At 37.0% G+C, this 15014-nt stretch overlaps 1 protein-coding gene across 1 annotated transcript in view; it reads left to right on the top strand.

The window, feature by feature from the left end:
- CNTNAP4 (contactin associated protein family member 4) overlaps positions 1–15014 on the top strand; it is a 268149-nt gene that overhangs the window by 152911 nt on the left and 100224 nt on the right. Inside the window, exons 5-8 of the mRNA XM_043434893.1 lie at positions 8996–9199; positions 9847–10028; positions 10812–10955; positions 14211–14472. Coding sequence (XP_043290828.1) covers positions 8996–9199; positions 9847–10028; positions 10812–10955; positions 14211–14472 — 792 coding nt within the window. The remainder of the gene's footprint in view (positions 1–8995; positions 9200–9846; positions 10029–10811; positions 10956–14210; positions 14473–15014) is intronic.

Here is a 15014-nt window from a genome sequence, read left to right as displayed (position 1 = left end):
ATTCATCTTAAATATCACTTCCTCAGAGATGTCATCCCTAATCAGCAACCTAATTTGAATCTTTCTACTCAAAACTCTCATATAACCCTGTCCTTTTCCTTCAAGTTCCACTGACAATTTGTAAAAACATCTGTTCACATGGGGATGAGTCTCATGATTTCTTTCTTTTCCTTCTGACTGGAGGATCCGTGAGGCCAGAAGCCTATGTATTCACTGTTAAACAGGCTTCTGCTATAGAACTTAGCACAGTAAATGTTCGGCAATTATTTGTTAAGTAGATGCATTAAGAAAAATATCTGATTAGCTATGATATAAACCAAAAAGTGAATGAATATGTAAATATCCAGGTTTATTATATTCAAGCAGTGGCAGTTGATGAAAAGGGAAAAATCTCTGAGATGAACATATGATGTTTCCAAAGTTTTTCCTATTAAAATGATAATAATAGCATGCCTGTGTGCTCAGTCATGTCTGACTCTTTGTGACCCCATGGACAGTAGTCTGCCAGTTTCCTCTGTCCATGGAATTTTCCAGGCAAGAATACTGGAGTGGGTTACCATTTCCTCCTCCAGAGGATCTTCCTGACCCAGGGATTGAACCCGTGTCTTCTGCATCTGCTGCATTGGCAGGTGCATTCTTTACCACTGAGCCACTAAATAGCATACTGAATGATAAATGTCAAGGCATTTTGATGTTTCCATTGGATGCAAAAAGCTTCTTTGGTGTAGCGCGAGCGGTTGGAATTATTCTTCACATGTTCTGAATGGGGAAACTGAGACTCTGTGAGACCACAGAAATTAAAATATTAGAAACAGAAATCCAGCTTACATCCTCCCATGACACACTCCGTGTCCCTGATGAAGTAGATGTTACCTATTTCAAGTCTGCTTAAAACGTTAATTTAGATTGACATATAAATGGCCATGATGATGTTTGCTCCCATAACCCCCTGCAGTGTTGTCACTGACCTTAACTCAATCATTTAAAACCATGATAGTCAAGTCACATTTTCCCTATCTGCCTTCTTCCTTTTTGTTGTATTACTTTTAGTTGTTTTAAACCCAAGAGTCCCTTAAATCATTCTGTTTTCTTTTATGCTACCATGCAAAAATAGAACAGCTCATTTCCTGTTGCTTTCTAGAGTGCTCAGTCTCACTTCTCCATCTCCTTAAAGCCCAGTTCTGTAATGCAGACTCAAGTGCCTCTACGTCATGCTGTAGCTTTAATATTTCACCATATAATAGCTTAACGGTGACTCAGTCTGATTAATGTGTTTTTTTTAGAAGTAGAAACTGGACCTCTGTTTAGTGATTCATGGGTAGTAATTTTTAAACAGAGAGGCAGTATTCAGTGTTTAAGACTGAATTCAATTTAGCCAAGAAGAGTTTGGTCCATCACTGTTTCCACCAGTGGTAGCACTCTTTTTCTAGTTGTGTTTTTTAGGTGATTCCCTAACAATTATTAGAAGACTGTCTTGTCTTTTTCAAGAATTCTTTCAGGACCATCAATAAAGTCAGTTTCCTATTTTTAATGACTTGTTTTCCAGTTCATGCATTTCCTATTTCATTTTTCCTGGTTTAAGTTTCTTAGTCAGCTGATCTCATCAATAATAATATGATTCAATAATAATATGGTTGAACTCACAGAATCTGTTTCTCCCTGAAATATCTTTCAGGGATAAGTCGCTACCACCTCCACAATGTTCTGCAAGTACCGCCTATGATATTAATGAACAAAACAATTTTGTTTTCCACGGTACAATTCCATATGCAATGAGGTTGTTCACTTTCAGAGAACAGGTTTCTATAAACTACTTGTTCTTCTTGTCAGATAACCCTCATGCTTTCGTCTGCCTCAGGATCACTCAGGAACCTGTCTGTCAGGGTTGTCTTTCAGAGATTCTATTAATGAATTAGTGGACGCCAGGCAGAGCTTGGGATGTTTGTTGAGTATGGAGGCCACAAGAGGTTCTCCTTAGTTGATTCTAACATGGTGGGACCACGGCACGCCATTTGAGAAATCAAGCCCTTGGATGTGTTTTTCACTGATAAGGTGGGAAAAACATTGCTTCTGCAAGTGGCAACCCCTCACAATTGGAGAAGCCTCCAACTTCTAGAGCAGGGGTAGGGTGCAAGGGTGAGGAAAGGGGACTGGGTCAAGTGGAAGATATCACAGTGAGGAGTGTGTATGTAAAATATGCAGAGGTCGGAAACCAGTTTGCTGCTCACGGAGGTGAAGCATTTCTGCCATTTAGTTAACATCCTTCTCTGAGGCTGAGAGGTTCAGCTCCCCCTTCACACGTGAGAAATCATTTGGGACCCAGCTCTAATGCAGAAGTGAAGCATGAATAATCACATCTCAGGGACGGGTGTCCTCCCCGTCAGACTGTAAGCTCTGGGGGAAACCGCGCTTGGTTTTATGCATCACTGTGTCTTCCACTGTGTTCGCGGAAAGGTCTCCATAAACATGTGCTGCAGAAGGAGCACAGAACACATGTTTCAGCAATTCCACTTCTGACACAACTCCCTGAAAGAAATCTGAATATTTTCTCTGAGGAAACTCTTTATTCAATTGGAGGTTGTATTTCTGAATCACTCACATCAAGCAGGCCATACCTCTTTCCCAGGGTCACAGGGAGAATAGATAACGAGAGCAGGGCCTGCAATCTTTGTGAGTCTCTTCTTTCCTTGATTCCAGCTCTGAGAAGAATTGAGATGGAGGTATTCACTGAGGAGGGCTCAGGTCACTGACAATTGCCGTGGTGAGTCAGCTCAGGCATTTGCTGACAGAGAAAAAGCCACAGAACCCGCAGATGGCTCAAGCTCATTCTTGCTGCATAACCCGGCCCTGACAATGGAAATTGAGCATTTCTTGTGCACTTCAGAAACTCATTATTTTTTAAAGAGTCCACTTAAAAAAGTAAACACATGAAATGTATTTATTAAACTATTGTTGGTATACCTCTTTCCCTGCCCAATATTCTAATAATAAATAATAGCATTAGCGTTAGTAATTGTTCACATTTATTGAAGTCTCATTATATGCCAGCAACTTCCAAAATTATGTAGATATGCATTCATACAACAGTCCTATGAAGAATATTCTGTTAGTAACACAATATTGTAAGTCACCTATATTTCAGTTTTAAAAAAGAATATACTTTTATTATTCCCACAATTTACAGTTGAAGGTACAGGGCCAAAGAGAGAAAGTAACTTGCTGTGAAGGAATAATGCCCTTTAACCATAAATATGTTACTATACATGACAAAGCTACTTTACAGTTGTGATTAAGTTGAGGATCTTGAGTTGGGGAGATTATCCTGAATTATCCAGGTGGACCCAATGTAATCACAGGAGTCCTTGTAAAAGAGAGGGGACAGGATCAGAGTTTGAAAAGGAGATGTGACTATGAATGCAAACATGAGCGATGATGAGAAAGAGAAATTTGAAGTTGCTATGATACTGGTTCTGTACAAGAAGAAAGGGGCCATAAGTCAAGGAATGAAGGGGTTCCTAAAAGCTGGAAAAGGCAAGCAAAGAGATTGTCTTCTAGAGACATCAGAAGGAAAGCAGTCCCTGCCAACCCTGATTTTAGGACTTCTGAATTCCAAAGCTCTTAGATAACAAATTTGTGCTTTCTTTTTATGGAACAAAATGTGTTCCAGCAATGATAGAAGACTCATACACTTGCCTAAGGTAGAGTGGAGAGTCAAACCCACACTGACTAGCTGTCTTAACTACTAGGCTAAGTATACTTGTGAAAAATAGCTGAAAGGGGGCAGACCAACAAGAGGTGAACATGTCAGAACAATTTGAAATTTATTTATAGAAAATTAGAGTTCATGCCCTCCCCATGGTGAGCCAGTGTATAATAGGGCCACATTACTAATATTGATGATAATGTAATCATTAAAAGTATAACCTCAGTTATAGGTCAGTCTCTTTTGGAAACAGAAGTAAAAACATTTACGTGAAATATTAGCAAATCAAATCCAGTGATGCATAAGGCTAACATATCATGCACGTTTGATTCAGGAATACAGATTTAACATTGGGTATTCCCAGGTGGTACAGTTGGTAAAGAATTCTACCAGTACAGGAAACGCAAGAGACATGGGTTGGATCCCTGGGTGGAGAAGACCCCCTGGAGTAAGAAATGGCTAATCACTCCAGTTTTCTTGCCTGGAAAATTCCATGGATAGAGGAGTCTAGCAGGCTGCAGTGCATGAGTTCGCAAAGAGTTGGACATGACTGAGCACACACACACACACACACACATATACACACGAGTCATACACAATTGAGTAATATGATTCACCATGTTAACAGAATAAAGAATAAAAATCATATGTCATCTGAATTGATAAAGAATAAATATTTGATGAAATCCAGTACCTAATTCATGATGAGAACTCTTTACCAACAAGGAAACAAAAGTAGCTACTTTAATCTGTTAGAAGTTATCTACAAAATACTTATAGCATGTATGCTACTTAATGGTGGATTATTTCAAATTTTCCCCTGAGATCAGGAGTGAGACAAGATGCTTACTATTGTCATTTCTATTCAATATTCTGTTAGAGGTCAGTGCAATAAAGCAATGAAATAAAAACCCATTTAAAAATATAACTTTAGTTAATAAGCATACCAATGAACAAATTTGCAATTAGAGAAACAGTTCTCTCTTATAATCAAGTAGCATGTCTCTTCCTACATCTTTGGACAGTAGACCATTTACTGCTACATTTACTGCTGACTTCAGTTGTTCCTGTAATCCGTTTTCTAATACCTCAGCTTTTCCTATTTATATATTCCATTGTGTACAAAAGCTTCTTTTCCCCAAAAAAATGTTTGACAAAAGATTGGAATATGTTATTGAATGGTAATTTAAATGTTAATATTATTTTAGATATTAGTTTAGTATTTCCATCAAAACAAATAAGCATTGAGTTGGATTACTTTTATTAATGGTACATATACCTGTCAGTTTCAACATGAAGAAATACTGTTATAAATCATCTGGACTTTTTCTTTTGTGAGAATGTGTTTGCATTGCCAGTGCTCTTTTTTAAAAGAAAATTTATTGTAGTATAGCTGATTTACTGTGTTGTGTTAGTTTCAAGTGTACAGAAAAGGAAATCAGTTATACATGTATATGCATATATATTTCATATTCTTTCCCATTTAGATTACTATGGAATATTAAGTAAACTTCCTGTGCTATACAGTAGGTCTTTATGAGTTATCTGTTTTATATATAGTAGTGTGTATATGTTAATCCCAACCTAATTTATCACATCCCCTCATGTTTTTCCTTTGGTAACCATAAATTTTATTTTGAGATCTATTTCTATTTTGTAAATAAATTCATTTATATCACTTTTATTAGATTTCACATATAAGGGATATCATATGATATTTGTCTTTCTATTTCTGACTTTCTTCACTTAGTATGGTAATCTCTAGGCCTATCCATGTTGCTACAAATGGCGTTATTTAATTCTCTTTTTATGGCTGAGTAATATCCCACCATATATGTACCAAGTCTTCTTTATCCTTTCCTCTGGTGATGGTCATTTAGGTTTTTCCACGTCCTGGCTATTGTGAATAGTGCTGTAATTGGGGTGCATGTATTGTTTTGAATTATAGCTTTCTCTGGATATATACTCAGGGATGGGATTGCTGGGTCAGATGGTAGTTCTGTATTGATCCAAGTAGAGCATAAAGGTATATCAAAGGTACATTTGATTTATTAGAGAAGAAATCCAAAGACTGGTAAAGTTAGTCCAAAGGAAATTTGAGAGACTGAGTGTATACAGGAATCTAAGAATGTTGGATTACTGTCACTAGGTTAAGTACACGAATGCTTAATGCCCGGCAGGGCAATAAAACCGAAATATCAGGGGATGTATTTCCTGCCAGAATGGAAGTTATTTACATCTCTACTGGGGAAAACAAACCTATAAATTAATATGTAACTTAGAGTCTGGCCCTGATCAGTAATAAACAGTAAAATTAGACATTTGTGAATTCACCTAGAATTAAAGAATCCTTAGACAGGACTCTTTTAAAAAGCTCCAGCATGACATTGAGAGGACATGAAGTTATCCCTTTGATTTATTTTCCAGTTTTTCCAGTTTTCTTAGCAGTGGTAGCATCGCTTTCCAAAGAGACCTCTCTCTCCGACCAGCATCCTTGGAGGAAATTTAGATTCTCCCTCTCTCTCCCTCTGTCTCTCAGAAGACTATTTTTTTCAGATAGTCCCAGATTTTTATGTCATTAACTGTTTTTAATCATAGCACAGCATTTTATCAGTATTATTTAAAATCATATGCTTTTAATATGTCAGATAAATTCCGTAAATAGCTTTTATAAATGAGCTTCCTGTCTAAAGTAATACTGTTAGGAACCATCCTGAATTTCTTGTCTTATGAGAATCCTCATATATATATTGCATGGATGTGATGTGACGTTTCCCTGTACTGATGTTGTACTCCCACTCTGAATTGTTTTTAGGTTTTTTTTCCTGGAGGGTATTGTTCACATGGATGTGAGATCTGTGATGTGATTGTAATGAGTTTGTTGAATCCTCTACTTTGCTACCTTCTGGCTTTCGGGCCCCCTTTTAAGGGTAGCTGCCCCCCTCCTACATTCTCCTTCTGAGAGCTGAGTTACTGACTGCCCCTGGGGTTTCTCAGCAACCTCAGAGCTTCCTTTCAGGACAGTGAAGGAAAGACTGCGTTCAGAGAATGTCCAGCCATCTTAAAATTAAACATAATAGAAGTAATTCTATTTTATGGGGAGAAGTTTAGGACTTTAAGTCTGGCAAGAGTAAGAAGATTATTGCTTACCCTCTGCTTTAGCCTCAGGTTTCTAGACCTCAGAACTGAGCTTCCCAACTACCTTAACTAAAGTGACCCCAGGCTTCTTTTAGTCTTGACCAGAATGCCTCTGACAGCCTGTGATGGTTTATGAATGTGCTTTTTCACACGCTGCTTGTCTGTCTTCACTGAATGTAACTTCCGTGAGGACAAGGGCCATGTTGGTGTCGGCCCATCTTTTTATCACAGGGCCTCAATCTATCACATCCATCACAGACCTCAAACTAGATGGCCTAAATACGTGTTTATTTAATGAATGGGTCCAATTACATAGTGTGATACCTGTGAATTAAGAACATAACAGGTCAGGGCAAGAGAAAATGGCAAGTGGCTTCCATTTAAGAGATGAAATAGTATACCGTTGCCTTAGGCATCAGTAGTCTAATATGTTTCTCACTATCCCATTTTGCTGATGGACATATTCCTGGCACAAAGCTTTTGGTGCAATGAAAGGCTAATATGACCATTATGATGTAATAACTATAGTGAAGAAGAGGGGGAAAAAGAAATAGAAGGCTGAAGTATCCCAGGCTAGTCCCTCATTGGGAAAAAAAAAATCTCTTGGTAGCTAATTCCAAAGATAGACTTTATCTGAAATAAAATCATTATAATGATGGTTGCCTTTAAGCGATGCATTAACTCAGAGATAACTGCATTGCTCCAAATGTGTCAGCATTTACGGTCTGTCTTACTGGAATTTTTCTTAATTTATTGTAATCTAATAATCATAGGACACATTATTTGTATTTGACACAGAGTTATGTTTGTGTCATGCACATTCATTCAGCTATATAACAAGGAATAATTGTTCGGTTAACATTATTCTTTCTACAGAATGCAATGTTTATTCATGTGCACTTGGTGAATGAATTCTTTATAAGCACATTAACAAGATGTGGAAAAATCAAACCTCTGAATTTCCAAAAGATAACTGCATAAAATAGTTGAAAAAAAATTTGGGTGGTGGTGAATGTAAATGGTTCACATTAAATATGATGGATAATCTGAATGAAATGCATATTTGAGCATACAAGTTGATGTAATAATTTTGTCGAATGAAACAAGATGAGTAAACTGTAATGTCATTCTGTTGACTGGGAGAAGTCACCTAACCAGTTGAAAAATAGCTTCCTATTTTATTGGGCTTCCCTAACCTCTTCATTTATTACATAAATGCACTCTCAAGGGTAATTGCTTTTTTAAAAAAATCTTTGATTTGTGAAATGTAGGAAATGCTACTAGGCTTTCTGAGTATTATCAGCTCTTTTCTGTGTCTCTTGCTCAGGGTGCAACTGATTTTGACAGATGTACTGTTATGTTACTGGTATAACATGACATCTTTTTTCAGATGAACTGAATAAAAGTGATCTTGACAATGAGTAGATAAGACACTGTCAGAAAGCTGAAAAAACCTGTCAATGTCACAGTTATGACACAAACACGGCAGAACAGCCCTTATAATGTCATTAAGTGAATATCTTTCCAGCAACACCCTTGAGAAGACAGAAGATAGCATTGCTCTTAAATACTATTACTTAGCCACAAAAATAATAAAATATAACACAAAGGTCAGTTTAATATATATTTGGGGTGGCATTTGACGAGTCTGATGTATATGTATGTATTTATATGTGGATCTCTTTTATATATGACACATATGAAAGAATTTTGAGAATTCAAAAGTAGAAAAAGACTTCTACTTTTTCAGAAACTAAAAAACCATTTAACTCCAGCATTTAAGAAAGTTATTGAAAATGTTGATCATGAAATATGCAAAGTGGTCTTATCAGTATTAATTATAACCTTTTCCTTGATGTTTTTATGGGTTAAGAAACAATCTTTAATAATATAAGAGAAATTAGGCATACATTTCAAGATGTATTTCTAGATCATGAGTTTTGTAAATAGGTGAGTAAAGCCTGAAATGGAAACAATCCCAGGTGTCAAGAAGGAATTAGACATTTGGTGGTTTTATTTTCCATTATTATAATTGACTTGGAGCTGAACTATACATGTATGGGTATATGTATAATCCTCTCATAGATGTAGTTTTTAAATACTTTAATGAAAAGCATATTTATCCTTAGAACAACTTTTAATATCTTTGTCTAGGATCAGAGGTGGTTGATCTTGATGGAAAAAGTTGCCTTCTCTACAGACTTGATAAAAAATCTCTGAGCCCGATAAAGGATGTAATTTCTTTGAAATTTAAAACCATGCAGAGTGACGGGATTCTACTCCACCGGGAAGGGCAAAACGGAGATCACATCACACTGGAGTTAAGAAGAGGAAAACTCTTTTTGCTTATTAATTCAGGTAAAACTCTTTGGGTAAAGTGCTTGAAAATCTGGTCATTTAGCTATCACTTTAGTAACTTTATGTGTTTATAGCTCATCTTTTTTAACAATTAAGGTATCTTATTTCCACATTCAAGGAATACATACATACATACATTTATACATACATACATATATACATACATATACACACACATATATGTATATATACATACATATATATACACATATACATATATATACACAGACACAGACACACATATATGTATATATATATATATGCCAGTATTGCACTTTCATGTAATTTGCAAACTATTCAGGACCCTCATTTGATGTTTCTTACACAGTGCTGATAGAACCACTTAGTTATTTTCAAACATCTTGATGGAAGGGATGGGTCACTGAAAAAATACTGAGGTAGTAAAAATAATAAGTTTGTAGCAAAGATGAAACTTTCATTGAGAATGAACATGTGATGGTGGGTAACACTAATCAAGAGAGTTAAGAGTGGAAGAAATGCGAGCAGGTTGAGAGGATAGTGCATTCAAAGGTGGGGTAAATTCAGACTAGCGTTTGGCTGGGGTGCATGGAAGGAGCCAGCGGTTGTTAGGAGAGACTGGCCCTTTCAAGCCGGAGTCATGGCTCTGCTGCTTTCTCCCCTCCCAGGTGACGCGGAGCCCGCGGCTGGCGCCCCGGGCGGGCTCGGCCTGGGCAGCCTGCTGGACGACCAGCAGTGGCACTCCGCGCTGGTCCAGCGCTGGGGCGCACACGTCAACTTCACGGTGGACGAGCACAGGCGTCGCTTCCGCGCCCAGGGCGAGCTCAGCGACCTGCGTCTCGGTCATGAGGTGTGATGGTTACTTTCAGTTCATGCAGACTTCGTGACGTCTCGGTGGTGAGGTCACACGGAAGGCAGTAGGCTCTGAAAACCCACCTCCAGAGTCAGGCCAGGTCCTGAGGAAGTGTTCCCCTAGGTAACCTCACTCAAGCAGTGAATTTTGTGCCTATAGTACTGAGGCTTCATTTGGCTCCTCACATGTTAATTTATCATTGTAAAGAAGTGTCATCTTTTTTGCCTGCAGTGTGTATGCAGGAAATCTCCGCGAAGAGATCTCATTACCACAAGTAAATATAGAATGTGTTGCATGATTTTGGAGGTGGGGGGGCAAAGAGCACTCCTGAACAGTGCAGATTTAGGGAAGAATGTAGCAACGAATAGGTTAACTGATTCATCAGTAACCAATTCAAATGCACAAAAATCAATATATTCCAGAAATGTATACAAAATAAAATGTCATTATAATTGGTTACATTGTTAAAGCCAGTCACTATGGAAAAAAAGATGTATTATTCTTCAACAACCAATAAATATTCAAATCAGGTTTGATTAGCAACTTGTAAGAATAATCAAGCTCTTTATAAGTGAAAACTGAATGCATATAAACTTATTTTAAAATCTGCATCTTAATTTTCTTTTAAATCTCCATGTGAAATTAACAATATGGCAGTGTAGAGTACTGAAAAATTGATCTATCTGTGATGATTACAGCTATAGTTGCTAATCATAATTATTTAAGCAGATTATCAGAAAATCACTAAACAATATTATTGATGCCATTTTTCTTTCTAAGATCAGCTTTGGAGGGATTCCAGCACCTGGAAAATCAGTTTCATTCCCCCATAATCACTTTCATGGGTGTTTAGAAAATCTCTTTTACAATGGAGTGGATATCATTGATTTGGCCAAGCGACAGGACCCACAGATGATCATTCTGGTAAGAGAGTCTTCATGTTAACAAAAAAGGAAAACTGTGTGGCTTTCCCCCCACCCCCCAAAAAATGCTTCATTTTGAATTCCCACTTGACATGGTATTTTAGACCTTACTCTTGTTCTTTAAAAAAAAAGTTCTCAGTTCTCAGCTTAGCAATATGCATGTACAGGATTGATTCTATGCAAAACATTTAAAATTCACAGGTCATGATTATTTTATTTTTATATGAAGTAAAGAACGTTCTTTTCTTGGTACAACTGATCGTTTTATTTTGTTGTAATATTATTGGTCCCAGGAGACTAATTTCTTTTGCTCTGTAATTTCCTTAATAAGATACTCCCTGACTTCCTCTCCAAAGCAGAATACTGGTTTCCTGGAATCAGATAACATGCACGTATATTAGAGAAGTGGTTGAAAAATTTGTATTTTGCCACGGTCAATCATAACTAATAAAAGAAACTAATAGGCTCTCACAAGATTGCATCTGCCAAGAGCAGTGCTGGTCAGGCTGCATGATGTTCTGATTCTGTGGAAATGTGGTGGAATTTAAATTCAGCTGTATTGGTCAGGGTGCAGGCAGAGAAGCAGCACCCTTGTGGGTTTGGGGACAAGGGGTCTGTTTTAGGACTTGGATCATAACAGCTGGAGGCGCTGCAAAGTGGAGGTCAGCTGTCTGGAAGAAGAGATGGAGCACAGTGAAAGAGGCAGGACACGCTGGGATAGTCACCAGCCCCTCTGTCATCATCCTTCCCTGGACTTATCACACACAGAAAACCTTTTGGGGAAAGTGGCCAGCCTTTCACTTCTGACTCAGGTGTCTCATCAGCTCCCTCTTTGGCTAACTTTTAACTGGACCCAGACAAGAAAAGAGATTCTGGGAAATGTGGTTTCCAGCTTAACCTGCTTGCTGATAGAAAAGCAGACACATCCAACCATTTGAATACATTTCTTTAATTGTTCAAAATTCAAAATAAATAATAAAGCTCATGTTGTGTCAGTAAAACCCAGAGCACATCACGGGATTATTTATTGCTTATAAAATATTTTATTTTTAATTCTCTGTGTGAATTGATAGTGTTTATATGAGCACACCATCCAGCAAGATTTTTTTAAAGTTTTTTTTTTAATATAAAAGGGAAAAGGATTTAGATGGAAAATAAAACTATTGTAGAGAGATAGATGTGAGTGTTTCATTGCAAAATGAGTTTCCAGAAGCTGCTCATGTAGCTAACACCGGCTCTTCATTGCCAAGAGGATTTGCTCCTTGCAGAGTAGCTAGCAGACAGCTGTCCAAATGCAGGTGGTAAATGTTTCCATTTTTACCAGGTTTGTTAGTCTTATAATTGCCTTTACATTATGGGTCAGTATATTTCACTCTTCAGCTTTTGATGTTTCATTCACTGGGACACGATATTTGTCTGCAGTGAAAGCTAGTTCACTTTTAACAGAATCACAACATAGCCAAATGTTTTTGTTTAACCTAGACCAGTAGTTTAATTCCAGCTTGTATTGTTCTGAATAAAGTGATTTCATTGACTTTTCAAATCTATATTTAGAAGGTTTGTTGAAGGTTATTTTCAGGAAAAATAAAAACATTTATCTTGATTTCTGAAGCCTGTTAAGGAACATGCTAATTATTTCTAAATAGTTTAGACTTTAATGTTTTTTCTTAATCCTTAAATATGTATTTAGTACTAACAGCAAAATAATCTTTCATGTACAATATCTTAATGAAAATTTGCAAGTCTAATGTATCTTGAAGATCTATTTAAAAACCATTAGATAAGAAATAATACATGTGAATCTGATGACAAGAGCATAATGATAAGAAAAAAAAACCAATGGTTCAAAATAAGAAGGTAAGTAGTACATTGTACATTGTATTGTGCAATGTTAAACCTAAAAAAAAAAAGGAAAAATAAGCAGAGGATGAAAGTGAGGCCAAAGAGCAACAAACCCATGAAAAAGGCTTAGATTCTTTATTAGGTAAATGCAAGATAAATAACAATGATACATCACATGGGCATTTTGTCCTGGAATTTATGCAAATATAAAAGAAATGTAATACCTATTGCTGCCAAGGATGTGGGGAAAAGTGTGTCTTTGTGTACTACTGTTGGAAATGTGGAGAATTTAACTTTTTTTGGAGTTCAAGAAAGAAACTGGAAATATTTATTAAAATATGTAGATACACTAGCTCTGAATTTAGAATTGTCTTCTGAAGAACTGAAAATACATAGAGAAGCTTATTCATGCTTTGTTGAGAGAGGCAAAACTTTGAAACAAAGTGACAACATATTAGTGGAAGTGAAAGTGTCAGTTGCTCAGTCATGTCCCAACTCTTTGCAATCTGATGGACTATAATTCACCAGGCTCCTCTGCCCTGGAATTCTCCAGGCAAGAATAAGGGAGTGGGTAGCTGTTCCCTTCTCCAGGGGATCTTCCCAACCCAGGGATCAAACCTATGTCTCCTGCTTTGCAGGCAGATTCTTTACCACTGAGCCACTGAGAAAACCTCTTGATAAGAAAACAATTGACTGAAAATTTGACCATTCACATAGTAGAATATTGCCTAATCAATAAAAGTAGGAATTAGGCTTTTACCAGATGACTCAAGGGGATTTCCATAAGGTATTTGTTAATGATAAAATCATGGTACAGTAAACAGCATAAAACATGGCTCCCATTTTTATAAAACAAATAATGTCTAGTGTGTTGGTATATGTATTCCAAATATATATTTAGGTGTTTGTGAATATACATATAACTGAATATATACCTTAAATATGTGTACACATATATATGTGTGTTTGTATTAATATATATTTGTATATGTCAATGGTAACAGAAAATTATGAAAGAATATGGAAGGGGAACCAGTAGCTCATTAATATTGGTTATGTCATGGAGTGGCTTTGAAGCCAAAGGCAGCAAAAGTAGGAAGGGAAAGCCAAGTAAGACATAAATAAAGAATTGTTTTAAATAAATTTTGATTGAATTCAATTGCATTGAGTTAGATGCCTTTGTGAAATTTGAGAAATGGGAAGAAAATGATTTCACCCAGAAAGCCCAGGGAGAGATTTGCCTGACTATGTATCACTGGATTTGAAGAACCTTTAAAATATATGGCAAGGATTCCATATCTATGCTGGTAGCAGTTTTCCATGTTGTTTTAAACCAGGGGTAATTAGATGGTTCAGATTCTATTACTAATGTGATGTGTCATTCTGAAAGCTTTCCCTTTTCCTCTCTTCTCAGGGAAATGTGTCATTTTCTTGCTCACAACCGCAGTCTGTGCCTGTGACTTTTCTGAGCCCCAGGAGTTACTTGGCACTGCCGGGCTCTTTCGGGGAGGACGAGATTTCTGCCACTTTTCAATTTCGAACCTGGAATAAGGCTGGGCTCCTGTTATTCACGGAGCTTCAGCTGGTTTCAGGGGGTCTCCTCCTCTTTCTTAATGATGGAAAACTTAAGCTGCATCTCTACCATCCAGGAAAATTACCCAGTGACATCACAGCAGGTAATAAGTGTATTCCTGCAGGCAAAGCATATGGGTTTGAAAGATTTCATTATCTCTCTGTCTCTTCTCTGTAAAATTTTATGCCTAACCCCCAAATTAATATTTGTTTAACAAATGAATACTTGAATTAATAAGATTATCTCTTCCTTAGAGGAACTGGATTCCAATTTTCTTTTAAATATGGCTTCAGCACTAGCAGTTCTTATTAACCAAAATGATAGTTGTAGGGCAATAGAAATTTCCTTCCATGACTCTCTTGCCCACTTCAGATAAATCAGTGTATTCTGAGGAAATGCACTTTGAGAAAAATATGAAAGACTTGAAATGGATCCCAGGTTTGCTGGGTGTCTTCAATGGATGATGAGTCTTTGTGTAACACAGTTATAAGACTTATCTGGTCTTTGAGAGATGGGGAGGGGTCTTTTTGGGATTGGTATCTTTGTATTATTTAGTTAGATTAGCTTTGCTTGCTGCTGTAATCTGTGTGGAGTTGCATATATTTGGGGAAAAGATTTACATGAAGCTCCTCATTTGGGAACCAA

Source organism: Cervus canadensis, chromosome 18, assembly GCF_019320065.1.
Source record: "Cervus canadensis isolate Bull #8, Minnesota chromosome 18, ASM1932006v1, whole genome shotgun sequence".
Taxonomy (NCBI): Eukaryota; Metazoa; Chordata; class Mammalia; order Artiodactyla; family Cervidae; genus Cervus; species Cervus canadensis.
Note: the sequence above shows the minus strand (reverse complement) of the source record. Positions and strands in the feature narration are given on the sequence as shown.